The 19,494-nt window shown below is 41.8% G+C and overlaps 1 protein-coding gene across 2 annotated transcripts; it reads right to left on the reverse strand.

Annotated features, from left to right (window-relative positions):
* Positions 1–8,130: 8,130 nt before the first annotated feature.
* Positions 8,131–16,045, reverse strand: LOC117385598 (zinc finger protein 768-like). Of its 2 annotated transcripts, none has more exons than XM_055228519.1 (9): positions 15,697–16,045; positions 11,898–11,986; positions 11,497–11,645; positions 11,217–11,410; positions 10,407–10,497; positions 9,721–9,854; positions 9,337–9,460; positions 8,915–9,196; positions 8,131–8,481 (listed from the first exon to the last, which is right to left on the reverse strand). In XM_055228519.1, exons 1-8 carry the CDS (start codon positions 16,025–16,027, stop codon positions 9,124–9,126), a joined length of 1,185 nt encoding a protein of 394 aa, XP_055084494.1. In that variant the 5' UTR covers positions 16,028–16,045; the 3' UTR covers positions 8,131–8,481; positions 8,915–9,123. The 2 variants fall into 2 exon arrangements, with proteins under 2 accessions (XP_055084494.1, XP_055084495.1); XM_055228520.1 differs by having other exon boundaries at positions 15,824–15,982.
* Between the last annotated feature and the right edge of the window lie 3,449 nt (positions 16,046–19,494).

Here is a 19,494-nt window from a genome sequence, read left to right on the forward strand (position 1 = left end):
TCGAGTAACCATGGAGTAAACATCAAGTAAACAAAAAGTAAACGTGGAGTAAACATTGAGTAAATGTGAAGTAAACCTCAAGTAAACGTGAAGCAAATGTGAAGTAAACATGGAGTAAACATTGAGTTAACATGGAGTAAACATCAAGTAAATGTGAAGTAAACATTGAGTAAATGTGGAGTAAACATCGAGTAAATGTGGAGTAAACATCGAGTAAATGTGGAGTAAACATCTAGTAAACCTGGAGTAAAAGTGAAGTAAACATGGAGTTAATGTGGAGTACACATCAAGTAAATGTGGAGTAAACACTGAGTAAATGTGGAGTAAACATGACGTAAATGTGGAGTAAAGGTGGAGTAAACATCTAGTAAATGTGGAGTAAACATGGAGTTCACGTGGAGTAAACATCGAGTAAATGTGGAGTAAACACAGAGTAAACGTGGAGTAAACATTTAGTAAATGTGAAGTAAACATGGAGTAAACATCTAGTAAACGTAAAGTAAACATGGAGTAAATGTGGTGTAACCATCAAGTAAACGTGGAGTAAACAGAGTAATCGTGGAGTAAACCTCAAGTAAAAATCAATTAAACGTGGAGTAAATGTGGAGTAAACACCGAGTAAACGTGGAGTAAACATCTAGTAAATGTGAAGTAAACATGGAGTAAACATTGAGTAAACATGGATTAAACATCTAGTAAACGTAAAGTAAACATGGAGTAAATGTGGTGTAACCATCAAGTAAACATGGAGTAAACAGAGTAATCGTGGAGTAAACCTCAAGTAAACGTGGAGTAAACAACAAGTAACCGTGGAGTAAACATTGAGTAAATGTGAAGTAAACATCAGGTAAACATCAAGTAAACTTGGAGTAAAAGTGAAGTAAACATCGAGGAAATGTGGAGTAAACACGGAGTACATGTGGAGTAAACGTGAAGTAAAGGTGGAGTAAACATTGAGTAAACATGAAGTAAACGTGGAGTAAACATCAAGTAACCGTGGAGTAAACATGGAGTAAACATCCTGTAAATGTGAAGTAAACATCAAGTAAATGAGGAGTAAACATGTTTACTCCAAACATGAACTAAACGTGGAGTAAACATCGAGTAAACATGGCGTAAACATTGAGTAAATGTGGAGTAAACATGGAATAAACATAAACGTGAAGTAAACATGGAGTACACGTGGAGTAAACAACGAGTACACGTGGAGTAAACACCAAGTAAACGTGGAGTAAACATCTAGCAAACGTAAAGTAAACATGGAGTAAATGTGGTGTAACCATCAAGTAAACGTGGAGTAAACCTCAAGTAAACGTGGAGTAAACATCAAGTAAATGTGGAGTAAACATCGAGTAAAAGTGAAGTAAATGTGGAGTAAACAACAAGTAACTGTGGAGTAAACATTGAGTAAATGTGAAGTAAACATCAGGTAAACATAAAGTAAATGTGGAGTAAAAGTGAAGTAAACCGAGGAAATGTGGAGTAAACATGGAGTACATGTGGAGTAAACGTGAAGTAAAGATGGAGTAAACACTGAGTAAACGTGGAGTAAACATCAAGTAACCGTGGAGTAAACATCCTGTAAATGTGAAGTAAACATCAAATAAATGACAAGTAAACATGTTTACTCCAAACATGAACTAAACGTGGAGTAAACATTGAGTAAATGTGGAGTAAACATCAAGTAAACGTGAAGTAAACATGGAGTATACGTGGAGTAAACATCGAGTACACGTGGAGTAAACACCAAGTACATCTAGTAAATGTAAAGTAAACATGGAGTAAATGTGGTGTAACCATCAAGTAAACGTGGAATAAACAGAGTAATCGTGGAGTAAACCTCAAGTAAACGTGGAGTAAACATCAATTAAATGTGGAGTAAACATCGAGTAAACGTGAAGTAAATGTGGAGTAAACAAGAAGTAACCGTGGAGTAAACATTGAGTACATGTGAAGTAAACATCAGGTAAACATAAAGTAAATGTGGAGTAAAAGTGAAGTAAACATCGAGGCAATGTGGAGTAAACATGGAGTACATGTTCAGTAAACGTGAAGTAAAGATGGAGTAAATGTGGTGTAACCATCAAGTAAACGTGGAGTAAACAGAGTAATCGTGGAGTAAACCTCAAGTAAACGTGGAGTAAACATCAATTAAATGTGGAGTAAATGTGGAGTAAACATCAATTAAATGTGGAGTAGATGTGGAGTAAACATCGAGTAAACGTGAAGTAAATGTGGAGTAAACAACAAGTAACCGTGGAGTAAACATTGAGTAAACATGGAGTACATGTGGAGTAAACGTGAAGTAAAGATGGAGTAAACATGAAGTAAATGTGGAGTAAACATCAAGTAAATGACGAGTAAACATGTTTACTCCAAACATGAAATAAACGTGTAGTAAACATTGCGTAAATGTGGAGTAAACATCAAGTAAACGTGAAGTAAACAGAGTAAACATGGAATAAACATTGAGTAAACGTGAAGTAAACATGGAGTACACGTGGAGTAAACATCGAGTACATGTGGAGTAAACACCAAGTAAACGTGGAGTAAACATCTAGTAAATGTAAAGTAAACATGGAGTAAATGTGGTGTAACCATCAAGTAAACGTGGAGTAAACAGAGTAATCGTGGAGTAAACCTCAAGTAAACGTGGAGTAAACATCAATTTTACTCCAAACATGAACGTGGAGTAAATGTGGAGTAAACATCGAGTAAACGTGAAGTAAATGTGGAGTAAACAACAAGTAACCGTGGAGTAAACATTGAGTAAATGTGAAGTAAACATCAGGTAAACATAAAGTAAATGTGGAGTAAAAGTGAAGTATACATCGAGGAAATGTGGAGTAAACATGGAGTACATGTGGAGTAAATGTGAAGTAAAGATGGAGTAAACACTGAGTAAACATGAAGTAAACATGGAGTAAACATCAAGTAACCATGGAGTAAACATCCTGTAAATGTGAAGTAAACATCAAGTAAATGACGAGTAAACATGTCGTAAATATTGAGTAATTGTGGAGTAAACATCAAGTAAATGTGAAGTAAACAGAGTAAACATGGAATAAACATTGAGTAAACGTGAAGTAAACATGGAGTACACGTGGAGTAAACATCGAGTACAAGTGGAGTAAACATTTAGTAAACGTAAAGTAAACATGGAGTAAATGTGGTGTAACCATCAAGTAATCGTGGAGTAAACCTCAAGTAAACGTGGAGTAAACATCAATTAAACGTGGAGTAAATGTGGAGTAAACATCGAGTAAACGTGAAATAAATGTGGAGTAAACAACAAGTAACCATGGAGTAAACATTGAGTAAATGTGAAGTAAACATCAGGTAAACATAAAGTAAATGTGGAGTAAAAGTGAAGTAAACATCGAGGAAATGAGGAGTAAACATGGAGTACATGTGGAGTAAACGTGAAGTAAAGATGGAGTAAACACTGAGTAAACATGAAGTAAACGTGGAGTAAACATCACGTAACCGTGGAGTAAACATCCTGTAAATGTGAAGTAAACATCAAGTAAATGACGAGTAAACATGTTTACTCCAAACATGAACTAAACGTGGAGTAAACATCGAGTAAACATGGCGTAAACATTGAGTAAATGTGGAGTAAACATCAAGTAAACGTGGAGTAAACATCAAGTAAACGTGAAGTAAACAGAGCAAACATGGAATAAACATTGAGTAAACGCGGAGTAAACATCAAGTAAAGGTGGAGTAAACATGGAGTAAAAGTGGTGTACGCATCGAGCATACGTGGAGTAAACATTGAGGAAACATGAAGTAAACGTGAAGTAAACAGAGTAAACATATACTGAGCTGGTGTAGTTTGTATAGAGGCGTCTCTGGGTCAGACCAGAGAGCTCTAATCAAGCTGGACGGAGGTGTTTGTTCCATTTGTCCAGATGTGTGCGGTCAGTGAACTGTGAAGACATCTGACCTCTGATAATGAGACTGGACCTCCTCAGCTGAGCTTTTAACACAGGAGCAGAGCCTTTAACACAGGAGAGCTTTTAAAACAGGAGGAGAACCTTTATGGAGCAGAGCTTTTAACACAGCCTTAAACACAGGAGGCGAGCCTTAAACAAAGGAGAACCTTAAACACAGGAGGGGAGCCTTAACACAGAAAGAGAGCCATTAACACAGGAGGAGAGCCTTTAAGGAGGAGAGCCTGAGCAGAGCCATTTATTGCTCAAATCAGTTATGACTTGTGTATTAAAAGAAATTCATATGAATTAAATTGTTTCAGATTATTTGGATCATTCAGATTTAAATGTGCCTCATTCTTACTGTTTGAAAACATGAAAAACAGACCAGGTTTTGCAGTGGTTCAGAGTGAGTCGCTGACCTCATACACTCTGAGCATCCAGATTATTCACCATGATGAGTTTAAAAGCACTTTTCACGACTCTCATTGCAGAGTTTTGTCATCACAGTAATGCTAACATCTGGCATGCTATCAGCACTCTTCCTGATTCTCTGAGGTTAAAACACTTTGTAATTAGAGGCGGACAGCAATCAGCAGTCTCATTTCCAAACACATTTCACTTAAATACATGAAAAAACTCAATATTTGACCCACTACATTTAAAAATAAAGTGTTTCACTGTGTGCATTTGACCCATTCTTCACATGGTTTATATTCTGATTTGTTGTTTTATTGTGTGCACTTGACCCATTCTTCATGTAGTTTATATTCTGGTTTGTTGTTTTACTGTGTGCATCTGACTCATTCTTCACATGGCTTATATTCTGTTTTTTTCTGTTTTAATATGTGCATTTCTTCACATGGGTCATATTCTGGTTTGTTCTGTTTTATTGTGTGCACTTGACCCATTCCCTGGTTTGTTCTGTTTTAATGACACAGTACTATATAAAGAACCTTTCAGTGTCCCTCCAGCTCATGTCCTTCACATAACGTCCTGTAGAGAGGATATATTTAAACTTCAGAACTTTTTTTTGCAGTTTTAGATAATGTGTCCACTTACCTATCCCACGGCAGGTCACCAGAGTTTCAGGTTAGGTCTGCGGACAGGCGAGCAAACTTACAGTAAGAATGCATGGTTTTCAATATATGCCAGAAAAGACCTAGAGTCGAATAAAAGCAGGATAGATATGTTTAATGCCATAGTGTGGCATGTAATATTCCAGGTAAAGCACCTTAAGCATAACACTTATCTATCTCTGTGAAGAATGAATGAAAAGTATGGCTTTAAATTGGTATTTCCGTGGAATCATGTAAGTGACGTACCACCTCCAGAAAGGTTCTTACTGTACCTTTAATTATTCAAGTTTATATAAATGTGCTAATTTGATTTCATGTCTTTATTTCTCCAGGGAGGCCAGACCGTGTCATGAGCCCTGTGCAAACCCAGAACAAACTAAAACAGCAAATACCTGCATGAGTCCATTTAAAACATTAAAAACAGGAGCAGGTGTGAGTATAAATGTTTGTCTCCATGTTATTGAAGTGCTGCAGTGGCTCTGTCCAGTTTTATGTCATTCAAATGTGTTCCATTTTTGGGAAGCAAAATAATCAAAAGCTTTTTTCCCGTTTCAGTTCTTGCTCGGCCAGTTTCTGTGTATTGCTTTTTTTCACTTCAGCCCGTTCACACATGAAGCCCTGTACACACATGAAACCTGAGCCAGGACTTTACAAAGAACAAACCAGAATAGTCCTGAGTGAACAACCCAGAACTGAGCTCTCTGCATTTGACCCTGTCCCCAGTGTACCCACAGTACACCAGTATATCCACAATATACCAGGACAGAAGGACACAAGGGGACAAGGGCGATAAAAATTTGAAATGGGACTTGGCCGATAAAAATGAGAAATGGTACAGTCCGCTCTGGAGTACTGAGTGTGATCAGTATATTGTTAAAGTTCTGTTCAATGAATAAAAAAAAAAAATCAGTTTAACTGTTCAACCTTTCCTCCAGTGCCGCTGGTTAGTTCTTGCTGCTAAGCCGCTCACAAGTTGCTAAAGTATGAGCTTTGTTTGAAAACAGTCTAGTGAAATGTATAGAAAAACACTAGGATGTGCAGAGAGAACGGCATCAAAACATTCTACAAGTACAAGCACTGTATGAGTACTGTACTGTACAAGTACGATTCCAAGTCCGTGTATAAGCGTGAGTATTGTACTATTACATGTACGATTACAAGTACAATTAAAGCCGCAAGCGGCATCGAACGGCCCTCGCGGGCCGTGCTTCGCACTAGGCCGGCCCCGCACTCCCTGTGGGTGGCGCTGAGGTGCCACTTGCCTCTGTTTTATTGCGGCTTTGGACTCCGTTTGGCACCAAATAAGTGAAAAGACATTGGAAGTGCTGATGCACAAAATTGCAAAATTTGGGTTTTTCCAGGCATCGCCATGGCAACACCGTGCAAAATACAAACTTGGCCCCCTGAACTTTTTTGACGGGGACGACCTGAAGAATCACTGTGCCAAATTTTATGTCCGTCGTTGACGGTAATAAGTCATTATAAGACTTTGAAATGTACGAAAATTTGTAAATTTTCCCATTAGGATTACATGGGCGCTTTCGCGCATCGCCATGGCAACCCAGTGAAAAATATGACATGGGTCTGATTGACTTTTTTGATCAGGATGACATGAAGAGTCATGGTGCCAAATTTCACAGTATTCCATGAAACTAATATTTTTCCCATGAATGGGAAAAATTGGGAGGTTTCCCATTAGGATAACATTGGCAGTTTGGCGCATCGCTATGGCAACACGGTGCAAAAGACGACATAGGTCTGATTGACTTTATTGATTGGGATGACCCAAAGGAATTTTGTGTCAAATTTGGTAACATTTGGGAAAACTAAATTTTCGGCCTTCCATACAAATATATTAGATGTTCTGTAGGGGGCGCTATCGCGCCAATTTAGTTTCTATCATAATGAGTAGCTTTAGGCCCAAAAGTTTTACAACTGATTCGAATTTGAGCAAAATCGGACTTTGCATGCGCAAACGGGAGCAAATTTTGACTTTTGAAAATCGCAAAAATTCCGATGGAATTTTGCGGCTTCGCCGCACGGAAACCGTAATAGGGATCATCATAAATTGGATAACTTTTGATGCCCCACTTGTCTAGATGATGTACAGTGAATTTCAGCCCTGCAGGTGAAGTGCCTTCAGAGGAGTTGACGAAAATGCGACGTCAGCGAAAACGCTGACTTTGCATTTTGGAATTTTCAATCCAAGATGGCCGACTTCCGGTGCGTCAGAGGGCGTGGCCATAATAATCTTTTTTTTTTGGCATCACTTGAGGAATGCGTGTACCGAATTTCGTGGCTCTACGGCAAAGTTGACGTCGGGACGTCTCCCATTGACGCAATGTATTTTGACTTTTGCAGGGGGCGCTGTCGCGCCATTTTTTTATGCCCAATGATGCACCACATAAAAAAATAAATTTTTCAGCAGACCTGAATTTTGGGCAAAATTTGGTGAGTTTTTGAATATGTTCAGGGGGTGAAATTACTGCTCAAAGAGCAGAAGAAGAATAAAAAAAATAATAATATTTTTAGCAAAAACAATATATCCGAAAACATTAGAAACACATATTATACGTTTTTTGAAAGCTCTTGACTTTCCCCACGTCACCGTGGGGTCAATGGCGAATGACGAGCGCTAACGCGCTCGTCATTCGCCATGACGTCGGGGTCCGCCATTGACCTCCCATTGACTTCCATTCATTTTAGCAGTTATAAGTATGGCCCATGCCTGCGGCATGGGGGCTTGGATAGGGCTCGATGCCAGGAGTGTGTTTGGGTACATTAGCGCTTCGCGCTGCGTCAGCGTCAACATTGAGTCAATGGGCTTCGCCCATTGACTCAATGTTGACGCTGACATGCTAGCAAGAACAAATATGCATGTCCCATGCCTACGGCATGGGTTGCTAGGACACAGGAGTCTGTGCAAGGTCGCGGTGCTGCCACGAAGTTGCGCGCTTCGCGCGCAACTTCGTGAAGACAGTCTGCAACGATGAGTGCTTCGCACTCATCGTTGCGGAAGCAATAGGCCCTACGCCCTGTAGGGGCTCGGGCCTAAATACAAGTACTGGGACAGAGCCATGCAGGAAAGGTTTATGTGTGGCAGGGAAACCGCTCCGTCCCAGCTCCGTCCCAGCTCCGTCCCAGCGCCATTTCCTTGGTTACATGCTTGGTTTTCTGGTTACACTACATGATATCATTATATTCTATTTAAATTTAAATTTTACAGTAGCACTTTGCTATGTGAAAGAGCCAAATGGAGGGCATGAGCAGAGCATGTTCTGGGCCCATGTGAAAGGGGGGGCTGCTAAGTGCCATGTTGTGATTGAGGCTTTATCTTCTCCTCTGATGTACCACTTTAGTCCATGACCTTTGACCCCTCTCCAGAGCATGATGGCGAGCCGCTGTGTGAGCTGCTCCGAGCTCCACAGGTGATTGACACATCACGTCAGTGAAGTGACCGCCACAAACTGGACAAAGAGATGGACAGGTGATGAGTCAGGAGATTAAAGCTCAGATATAATAACTGAAAAAACACCTGGACACAGCCTGAAACACAACAGGAGGCACACAACAGGAGCCACATAAAGATCTGTAAGAATTAGATCTCAACTTCTCTAGACATGACCTAACTCCCAGATCCAGGGTATCCTGTTCATATTAGGGCTGTCAAAACATTTCAACTTTTAACCACGGCTAATCACATGACCATCCTGAGTTACTCGCAACTTTAATTTGAATTTGAACAGATACATTTTTTATAACATATTTGGCACGTTCTTCTTTTACTGAAGCCTTTATCGGTAAACATAAATATATCTAAAATGTGTTTTTTCAAGACAACACAAAATAAAATCTAGTAAATCTAAATCTAATAAAAAGCGGAGACTTGATGTGTCTTACTGTGTCAGGGTCATTGACTGTGGCTCTCACAGTGAGGCTGGGGTCAACAGAGGGACTGACCACAGTGTGGCTGAGGTCAGAGGGAATGACGACTCTCATCCGAAAACACTGTACAGGGCTCGGGCTCAGGTGGTGTCGGGTGGTGTCAGGTGGTGAGGTGGTGGGGTGGTCAGGTGTGATTAGATGTGATTAGATGTGGTCAGGTGTGGTCAGGGGGTGTCAGGCGTGGTCAGGTGGTGATGGTGGCGTTGAAGGTGCAGGTCCAGACTCTTCTTTTGGATACTGCATCAAAGAAACAATGTGTCACCTGTGAATCTGAGCTCACCTCACACAAACATACACATACACACATACACACACACACACACACACACAATAACAATAATAGCAGTGCGGAGGATCAAAAGCGTGCGGTGCAGTACCTGCAGTAGTCACAGTGGGGGCAGCAGTGAGGTCGCTCATTGTTGTGGAGACGCTGGTGTCGGAGCAGAGAGCTGCGGTCGATGGACGCGTACGAGCAGACAGGACACCCAAAAGGTCTCTCACCTGAAAAACACAAGACCATAACAGGACTGAACCAGGACTAAAACAGGACTAAAGTGGGGCTAAACCAAGACTAAACCAGGACACAACCAGGCCTGAAGCAGGACTAAACCAAGTATAAACCAGGTCTAAACTAGGACTAAACCAGGTTTAAACCGGGTTTAAACCGGGTTTATCCCAAGTATATACCAGGACTAAATCAGGTTTAAACCAAGTATAAACCAGGTCTAAACCAGGCCTAAACCAGGACTACATGGGCCGACCTGTGTGCGTGCGCTGGTGCTGCAGTAGAGAGGCTCTGAGACGGCTGGAGTATGGACAGAGCGAACAACTGAAAGGTCTGAGGTCAGAGTGGACACCTGCATGTCTCCTGAGGGTCAGAGCCGAGCTGAAGGTCCTGCAACACAACAACGTTAGTCTACGTTAGTCTACGTTAGTCTATGTTAGTCTGCGGTAGTCTGCGGTAGTCTGCGGTAGTCTGCGGTAGTCTGCGGTAGTCTGCGGTAGTCTTCTCCTGTCTTCTCCTGTCTTCTCATGCCTTATCCTGCCTGCTCACGCCTGGTCCAGCAGTAGTCATAGCCTGTGCATATTTCAGTGGACTGAGTGAGAGTGACTTCGCACACAGCATTCAGCCCCAAATGGAGCTCATCAAGGCTAGCAGTTATAGCGGCTAATCTGGAGCCTGATTGCCCTGTTATTAATGTTCATATCTTGATTTTGGGACAATATAGAGAAATAAAAATCCTAGCATTATGTGGAGCAGGTTAAAACCAACATTTTAAGGTCAGAATGACGAACCTGCAGTTACGGAGAGAGGGGACAGTTTTAACATAGAAAGTGAATTGAAGTCAATGGACCTGAATCGTGCCCATGCGCACTTCATGTTTAGGTCACGACGGCTAACTGCGTTAGCTTTGCCCACAAATGCACAGTGGGAGTGGTGGAGTACCTCTTGCACACTGAGCAGGTGAAGCTGGGCTCTTTCTGAAGATTCTCCAGTTTTTTTCTCCGGATAATTTTTTTATCATCGCCGACATCTCCTGGAACACAGAAGAAAACCTCAGGTATGACAGATCACAGGAAAAGACCTGAGGCGTGATGCTCACACTGCTTTAGTTTCAGTTTGGGGTGAGTTCAGGTTTAATTTTAAACTCAAGACTCAAACTCAAGACTTATGTGTCTGAAAAGAGGTTTAAGTACAGTGTGAATCACCATGGTAATAGAGTTAACACAGGGACACATCAGCTGAGCACTCAGGGACATGTGACACACCTTTCACGACCTCACTTACTGAAAATATTTCACTGATCTTAGAAAGGTTTTGAAATGCACAATAGGTCTGTTTATCATGAGCCAGCTGAAAGAAAGAGCTGCACTTATGGTCTGATCATCTTCACATTTTAAATAATTCATCATCTAAATGTAGGCAGGACTATTTTTTTTTACTGTAAGTCCCTCCCACTTCCCTCTAGCCTGACTCCTATTGGCTGAGCTGGTCCAGTCTCTCCCTGATCTGTGCTGTAGCAGCTGCATCGTCAGTGCAAAAGTTTAGATCAGCTTCAAGCAGCAAATGAACATAAACAATGAAGTGACTCCACAGCTCTGAGTCCAACCAGATTCTAGCAACAGGCCTTTGAGCAAACCCGTTCAGACCCTGTAGACTGGTTAGGATCCTCTTATAGGTTTAGACCCTCCTCTAAAACTGTTTAGATTGTGTTTAAACCTGTACAGATCAGATCCTGGCTAAACAGGATCTTACGTGATTTTGTTGGTGGCTCTCTTCTCCTCTTTCTAAAGTCCCTCAGAGGTGTGTGAACAGGTCTGTGGGCTGTGGTTTGAGCGATGGGTTGGACTCGTGGATCAGTCTTGGTGAGTTTCAGATGGACTCTCGGGACTCTGGCAGGCCTGGACCTTCTCCTGGACTTTTCTGTGGATCCTGGGGTTTTGTCTGTCCTGAGTGAAGAGCAGAGTTTAGTGTGAATGAAAACCACAAGAGGATTTTTATTTTAAGTTCATAAAATCACAAGAATAAGGGTCACCTGCAGGAGCTGCTGGGGGGGCTCTTAGGGGGGCTCCTGGGGGGGCTCTTTGAAGCAGAGATGCGACACAGTCCTAAGGTCCTGAGGTGGGCGCTTTGGTCCCTCTCCTCTTTAAACAGAGAACAATGCTCCTCGAACAAAGAGCTCACCTGAAAAACACAGACCATACAGGTGATCTGACAGGCACTAAAACCCTGACAAGTGCTCTGACAGCTGCTCAGTCCCTGACAGGTGCCCTGATAGATGCTCAGACCCTGACAGGTGCTCCATCAGGTGCTTAGACCATACAGGTACTCCGACAGGTGCAAGACAGCTGCTCAGACCATACAGGTGCTCACACAGGTGCTGCTCTGATAGGTGCTCAGACCCTGACAGGTGCTCTGATAGGCGTCCTGACTCACCTGACAGGTGTGTGCCTCCTGTAGCTCCTCCCCCTGAGCACTGATGTCAAACATGTCGTACAGAAACAGGTCTTCATCCTCTTTATCCCCTGGAACAGAACCAGAACTAGGTTTAACCAGGTCTAAACCAGGTCTAAACCAGGACTAAACCAAGTCTAAACTAGGACCAAAGTCCAGAGGCTGCGTAAGCTCTGTGCAGCTGAGGCTTGATAAATGTCTATGTATAGCATGTAAAAGACCCACAAGGAGTGATTCGGACATTTTTATTTCATCTTTCTGAACTTTGACCTTTGAAGAGACTCAAGCTCACCTGAACTTCAGACACAAACCAGCTGATATATGCTCATGGACATGCTCTCTTCTGCACGCAGCTTTGATGAGCATCTGGATGTTATAGACCAAATGCCCCCACAATAAACTTTACAGGGAGATTAAAGTCCAGGAGAAGAACAGGCTTCAGAGGGCCATTTGTTTCTACAAGGAGACTGACAGGCTTCAGGGGCCGTTCCTCTCTACAGGGAGACTGAAGTCTGGACAGGAGGAGGACAGGCTTTGGGGGGGCCGTTCCTCTCTACAGGGAGACTGAAGTCTGGACAAAAGAAGGACAGGCTTCAGAGGGCCGCAGAGAGAGAGAGTTGCAGTAAAGGGCCTATGATGCCTCCGAAGAATGTATCTGAAGATAACACCTCACTCTATGCCTCATCAGACTGGGAACTTCTTGAATTCAAATTTCTCAATTTCTGAAAAGAAATTCTCAATTTCAACAACAACAACACCACACACCTGAACTCTATTAAGATACATATATATATATATATATATATATATATATATACACACACACACACACACACTACTCAAAAACATTACAGGAACACTGTTTAATCAGAGTATGGCAACCTATCAATCAAACTTCTGGGATATTGATATGGTCAGGTAAGAAGCACAGGGGGTTGTTAATCAGTTTCAGCTGCTTTGTTGTTAATGAAATAAACAACAGGTGCACTAAAGAGGGGCAAAAGTAAGACAGCCCCCAAAACAGGAATGGTTTTCCAGGTTGATGCCACTGGTATTTTTCCCTCATCTCTTCTGGCATATTTTTTTACTGACTGACTTTTTCCTTTGGCTTGGATCAACATTATTGATAGCATGGTACCTGGATGCTGCAGAGGTTGCACATTTGGTCCAACTCCTCCAGGAAGGGACATCAATACGTGCCATTACAAGGTTTGCTGTGTCTCCTAGCACAATCTCAAGAGCATGGACTAGATTCCAAGAGACAGGTACTCCAGGAGAGCTGGGCAGGGTCGTAGAAGGTCCTCAAACCCTCAGCAGGATCGGTATCTGCTCCTTTGTGCAAGGAGGAACAGGAGTGAGCACTGCCAGAGCCCTACAGAATGACCTCCAGTGGGCAACTCATGTGTGGCCCTGTTTCTGACCAAACATTCAGAAACATACTCCACGAGGGTGGTCTGAGGGCCCAACATCCTGTAGTCGCCTCTGTGTTCACTGCACAGCACCATAGAGCTTGATTGGCATTTGCCATAGACCAACAGAATTGGCAAGTGCGCCACTGGCGTCCTGTGCTCTTCACCGATGAGAGCAGGTTCAACCTGAACATATGCGACAGACGTGAAAGGGTCTGGGGATGCCACAGAGAACATCATGCTGCCTGCAACATCATTGAGCATGACCAGTTTGGTGGTGTATCAGTGAGGGTCTGGGAAGGCATATCTCTGGAAGGACACACAAGACCTCTACAGGTTAGATAATGGCACCCTGACTGGGGATGAAAACATTGGACCAATTGTCAGACCCTATGCTGGTGCAGTGGGACCTGGGTTCCTCCTGATGCATGACAATGCCCAACCTCATGTGGCCAGAGAATGCAGGCAGTTCCTGGAGGATGAAAGTATTGATACTATTGACTGGCCCTCACGTTCACCTGACCTAAACCCAATACAACACCTCTGAGACATTATGTTTCGGTCCATTCAGCACCGCCAGGTTGCTCCTCAGACTGTCCAGGAGCTCACTTTCATTTTTGGGGTGTCTTTGGTTTAACCTCTCTGTAGGGAGATCATTTTTATTTACATAAAACCATGTGGCATCCTTTTATTACTAATAAATTACTTTCTCATTATCAGTAAAGAAATTCTAAATATATGTACATATGTGTGAGTGATATATATATATATATATATATATATATATATACATACATACACACACACACACACACACACACACGCATACAGGCTTTATAAACAGTTCATAATGACATCCATCATTATACTGATACACAAATCACAGGGATGCACCAACACAATACTGGTATCGCCCCCAGATATCAGTTCAGCTGATATTCCATCTTGGTTTATAAACTGTTGTTAAAACACACAGATCGATATCAAGAATAGGCAGACACTTAAAGCCAAAGTATTGATATCTGCATGGGAAAAGAAAACCCTAATAATAAGTGATGATGTGTTTCTTGCTTTTCGATGAGGTAGGGCATCGAATCATTCTCAAAACACTGAATACTGAAATTCAGGGTGTGATTCTTTATGGAGATACCAACAGTCACATGGCACTTCTCTGCTTAAACAGCTGCATTAAACAAAGATATCCTAAATCTCAGAGAACATCTTAACCCTCTCCATCTCCACCAAAGTTTAACACTGAACACTGCAGGTATTTGACCTGTTCATTATCAGTAGACGACACAACTCGATTTGTTCAAAATATTCAACTAGACCCACAAACAATGCAAACATTTTTCCAAAGCCTCAGGTTCGCAACTCAACTTAAACCTGTTCTTTTTTCAATACATGTCTGCCATCTACAGGAGGCTTTTGGTATCCCCATAAAGATGTCTGAATTTTCTGTGTGTGCAACCATACTCCAACAGGTGCTCTGACAGGGACCTCACAAAACAATTATAAATCAAGACGTGACAGGTGGTCTGATAGGGACCTCAGGAAACATATAAATAAGTTTGTCCAGATGCACATACTCTATGTTTTTCAACTCACAAAAAAATATAACCTGTAAAATGTAAACCAAGAACCAAAAATTTGATACAGGTCCCATCTCTGACACGAGTTTATCCTCAAAACCTTTCCACATAAACCAATCCAGTCCTGACCAGTGAACTGCGTTCAGCTCAAACTCCACCTGTTGCATCACAACATCCAAAAGGACATTTTAAAAAGCTGTACAGATCTGAAACTTCAGTTAATCCAAAATTAAGGAAATCCACTTTAAAACAACTAAAGATATTTATTAATCTAAACTGCTGAAAACTATTTAAGTTTGAACTCAGCTATGTTTTGAGAAGAGGTGAATGCACTAAACCATCTGTAGCATTTATTCCCAACATCTGGATTCATGTAATTTAACTTAACCAAACATCTGGATTCGTGTTATTAAACTTAACCAAACATCTGGATTCATGTTATTTAACTTAATCCAAACATCTGGATTCATGTTATTTAACTTAACCCAAACATCTGGGTTCATGTTATTTAACTTAACCCAAACATCTGGATTCATGTTATTTAACTTAACCCAAACATCTGGATTCATGTTATTTAACTTAACCCAAACATCTGGATTCATCATATTGAACTTAACCCAAACATCTGGATTCTTGTTAATAAACTTAACCCAAACATCTGGATTCATGTTATTTAACTTAACCCAAACATCTGAATTCATGACGTTTCACTTAAATGTTCTGTTTAGTTATTATGTCATACTCTTGTTTCATACGTGTGACTCTGACTCTGGTGGTCACCTGTCTGCATGAACTCCTGTGAGGCGCTGATGATGTGGGCGTGGCTGGGGCTGTGATTGGGTGTGCTGCTAATGTGGGTGTGGCTGGGGCTGTGATTGGGCGTGGAGCTCAGATGGGTGGGGCTCACGTGGGTGCTCAGGTGGGTGATCATGTGACCGCTCTCGGCGCAGGTGAAGAGGCAGCGTGTGCATCGGTGCAGCAGCAGAACAAACGTCTCCACAGCATCAGGAGAGAAGCTCTCGATGTCACAGCACAACCCCGCCCTCAGCGAGGACCCACCCACCTGCAGTGTCACCGCCGCAACAGGGCGGAGTCCAGGAAGAGACACCATCAGAGGTCACAGAGGTCACAGAGCAGAGTCTGTGAATACACACAATTACAGATGATAAACAATAATATTGAAACTGATCTATGCCACTGACACAAAACTGACCCACAGATTTATACAATAAAAACTATTCTAAATCTACAATATTGTTCACAAACAAGAGCTGTATAAAATAAACAGCAGAATGAAATACTTGAGTTGTTAGTCGTCTGTAGTGTGTCATAGAAGGTATTATTTCAACCTTCCTCGGCTCAAATCTAATCATAAATCTAAAAAAACCCTAAAATGTTCCAAAAGACTAACACATTTTAAACACAGTATGCCACTAACATTTAAAATATAAGCCCAAAGACAAGTCCTTACATGAGATGTACCACCAGAACATAACTGAAGTGGCTGATATCAAGAAATCCTACCAATGGCAGGAGAAAGCTGAACTGAAGGACAGCACAGAGGCCCTTCATCCTGGCCGCACAGGAGCAGGCCTTGAGCACTAGAGCAATAGAGGCCCAGATCTACCACACCAGACAAGACCCAAGTTGTAAGCTGTGCAAAGAGGCCCCTGAGACAATCCAGCACATAACTGCAGCGTGTAAGATGCTGCAGGGAAAGGATACATGGAGCGGCATAACCAAGTGGAGCCATAATGTACAGAAACATCTATGCAGAATACGGACTGGACACCAAGGTCAAGGTGGAAAACACCTCCAAAGGTAGTGGAGAATGATGGAGCCAAGATCATGTGGCACTTCCAGATACAGACTGACAGATTGGTGATGGTGAACCAACTGGACATTGTCGTGGTGGATAAACAACAGAGCAAAGCCCTTGTGATGGACATTGCAGAACCAAGTGATGGGAACATCAGGAAAAAGGAACATGAGAAACTAGAGGACTACCAGAGCCTGGAAGGAGAAGGGATCAGTGGTGCCCGTGTCATAGGAGCACTCAAGACAGTGACCCCCAAACTAGAGGAGGGGCTACAGCAGATCCCAGGAAAACTATCAGACATCTCGGTCCAGAAAAGCGTAGTACTAGGAACAGCAAAGATACTGTAGAACCCTCAAGCTCGCAGGCCTCTGGTAGAACCCTCAAGCTCGCAGGCCTCTGTAATGTTAAACCTGTGCCCCTGATCCCAGGATTAAGCAAGGTCTAAACAAGGACTAAACCAGGACCAAACCAGGTCTAAATAAGGGCAATGGGGCAAGTGTCTATTGGTAATTTGTTCCAATCTAAAGTAAATATTCAGTCTGTGTTTCTAATGTAATAAAACTGAAGCTGCTATGGTAACCATATTCTACAGAGATCATGTTTGAGATTGGTTGGATCAAAGCTTTACTGATAAAGACTCGCTCTGTGTGAAAACTCTGTATTTAAAGCAGACATGGGCAAACTACGGCCCGGGGGCCACACACACATTTGCAAATTAGTGCACACATGTACACACTTGTACATACAGTACTGTACACACTAGTACACACATGTACATACATATACACACAATTACATACATGTATACACTAGTACAGACATGGGCAAACTACAGCCCAGAGGCCACACACAGCCCCTTGGGCTTATTAATCCAGCCCCCCGGACGTGACCAAATTATATTCAAATTTTATAAATAATGAATTTAATTAATGCATTTGGAAAAGTCATTAGCATTAGCAAATTCATAGCATATTCATGTTTTGTTACATGTTACAGGCCAAATCTCTAATGTAATTTTATATATATTATACATACAGGAAAAACATCGGACATCTCAGTCCAGAAAAGCGCAGTACTAGGAACAGCAAAGATACTGCGCAGAACTCTCAAGATCCCAGGTCTCTGGTAGAGGTCCCGAGCGTGGAAAAGAGGGGATGAGACCACCCGCGGAGAGTGAGGAGATTGATATATATATATGTAACCGATTGTGGCCCGTGCGTCAAAAAGTTTGCCCAAAAAGTCAGAAAACAGGAAGCTGAGGAAGGCTGACTTCAGTAACAGAGAAACACACTTTAAACAATTACACAGGTTAAAAGGGACAAATACAAGAAGTTAACGGAGCTAACTGGGAGGCTAACGGAGGCTAACTGGGCTAAGGATAACAGGGCTAACTGCTCTTCTCTGGAGAAATGTGAGTTTAAAGCCGCAGGAAAAGGAGCCCCAGTCAGAAGTCAGAGCCGAGCACAGAGTCTGGAAGAGCTGTATCTTTAGTGTAATATTTAGTATCATATTCAGCGTAAAATTTGGTGTAAAGTGTAAAGTTGGAAGCATGTTTAAATTAAGCCTTACCGTTTGTCTACTTCCGCCCTGCTCTTCCTTTACAGAGGAGGAGGAGGAGCGCCCCCTGCAAGCCGCGTACTCACATTGCACCACCCATACGACAAAGTGACGTTGCTGTGACGTCATGTTTGCTGGCGTCTGGGAAAAAATTGTTTAAACATTGAGTATAGAACATACAGTATGAAGTTTAAAAAAAACTACAACATTAAACCAAACCCGCACTAACCTCATAGAATAAATATGAATATAATAAATACAACATCAAAAAATAATAATAAATATAATACATATAAATAAAAACATAACCAGGACTGAGGAGCAGTGGGCAGCCCTACTCTGGGGTCGTAGAGTGTGCGTGAGTGTGTGCGTGTGTATGTGTGTGCGTGCGTACGTATATGTGTGTGGGTGTGTGGGTGTGTGTGTGTGTGGGGGGGGGGGGGGGTGTGGGGGGGTGTAGGTGTGTGTGTGTGTGTGGGTGTGTGTGTAGGTGTGTGTGTAAAATAGGAATACTTACATTTTAAAGCAGGTGTTCAGAATTCTTTGACTATAAACAATCTTCACTGAGACACAGGGACCACAGTATGTGTGTACACACATGTACACACATACTCACATGTACACACAAATGTACACACATATAGACCTGTACACACACCTGACCACACGTGTACACACGTACACACATGTGTACACAAGTACATACATGTATACACATAAGAATAATAATAATACATTTTATTTATAAGCGCCTTTCAAAACACCCAAGGACACTGAACAAGATAAAGGACACTGATCAAGATAAAATGCACATGCACACACATGTACACACATATACACACTATTACATACATGTATACACTACTACAGACATGGGCAAACTACAGCCCAGGAGTCACAGACAGCCCTTTGGGCTTTTTAGTCAGGCCCACTGAACATGACCAAATTATCTTAAAATAGGTCAGGGTAAACCTTGTTCAAAGTGTTTCTGCTGTGTTTATTTAACTGAAATTTAATACATTTATTATATACAAGAGTATATATTATATATACACTTATACACGCATGCACATACAATTGCACACTTGTACATACATGTATACACTAGTACGTACATGTGAACATTAGAACATACATGTACACACTACTACATACATGAACACATTATTACATATTTGTACACACTAGGACATACATGTGTA

The sequence above is a fragment of the Periophthalmus magnuspinnatus genome, chromosome 17 (assembly GCF_009829125.3).
Source record: "Periophthalmus magnuspinnatus isolate fPerMag1 chromosome 17, fPerMag1.2.pri, whole genome shotgun sequence".
Lineage (NCBI taxonomy): Eukaryota > Metazoa > Chordata > Actinopteri > Gobiiformes > Gobiidae > Periophthalmus > Periophthalmus magnuspinnatus.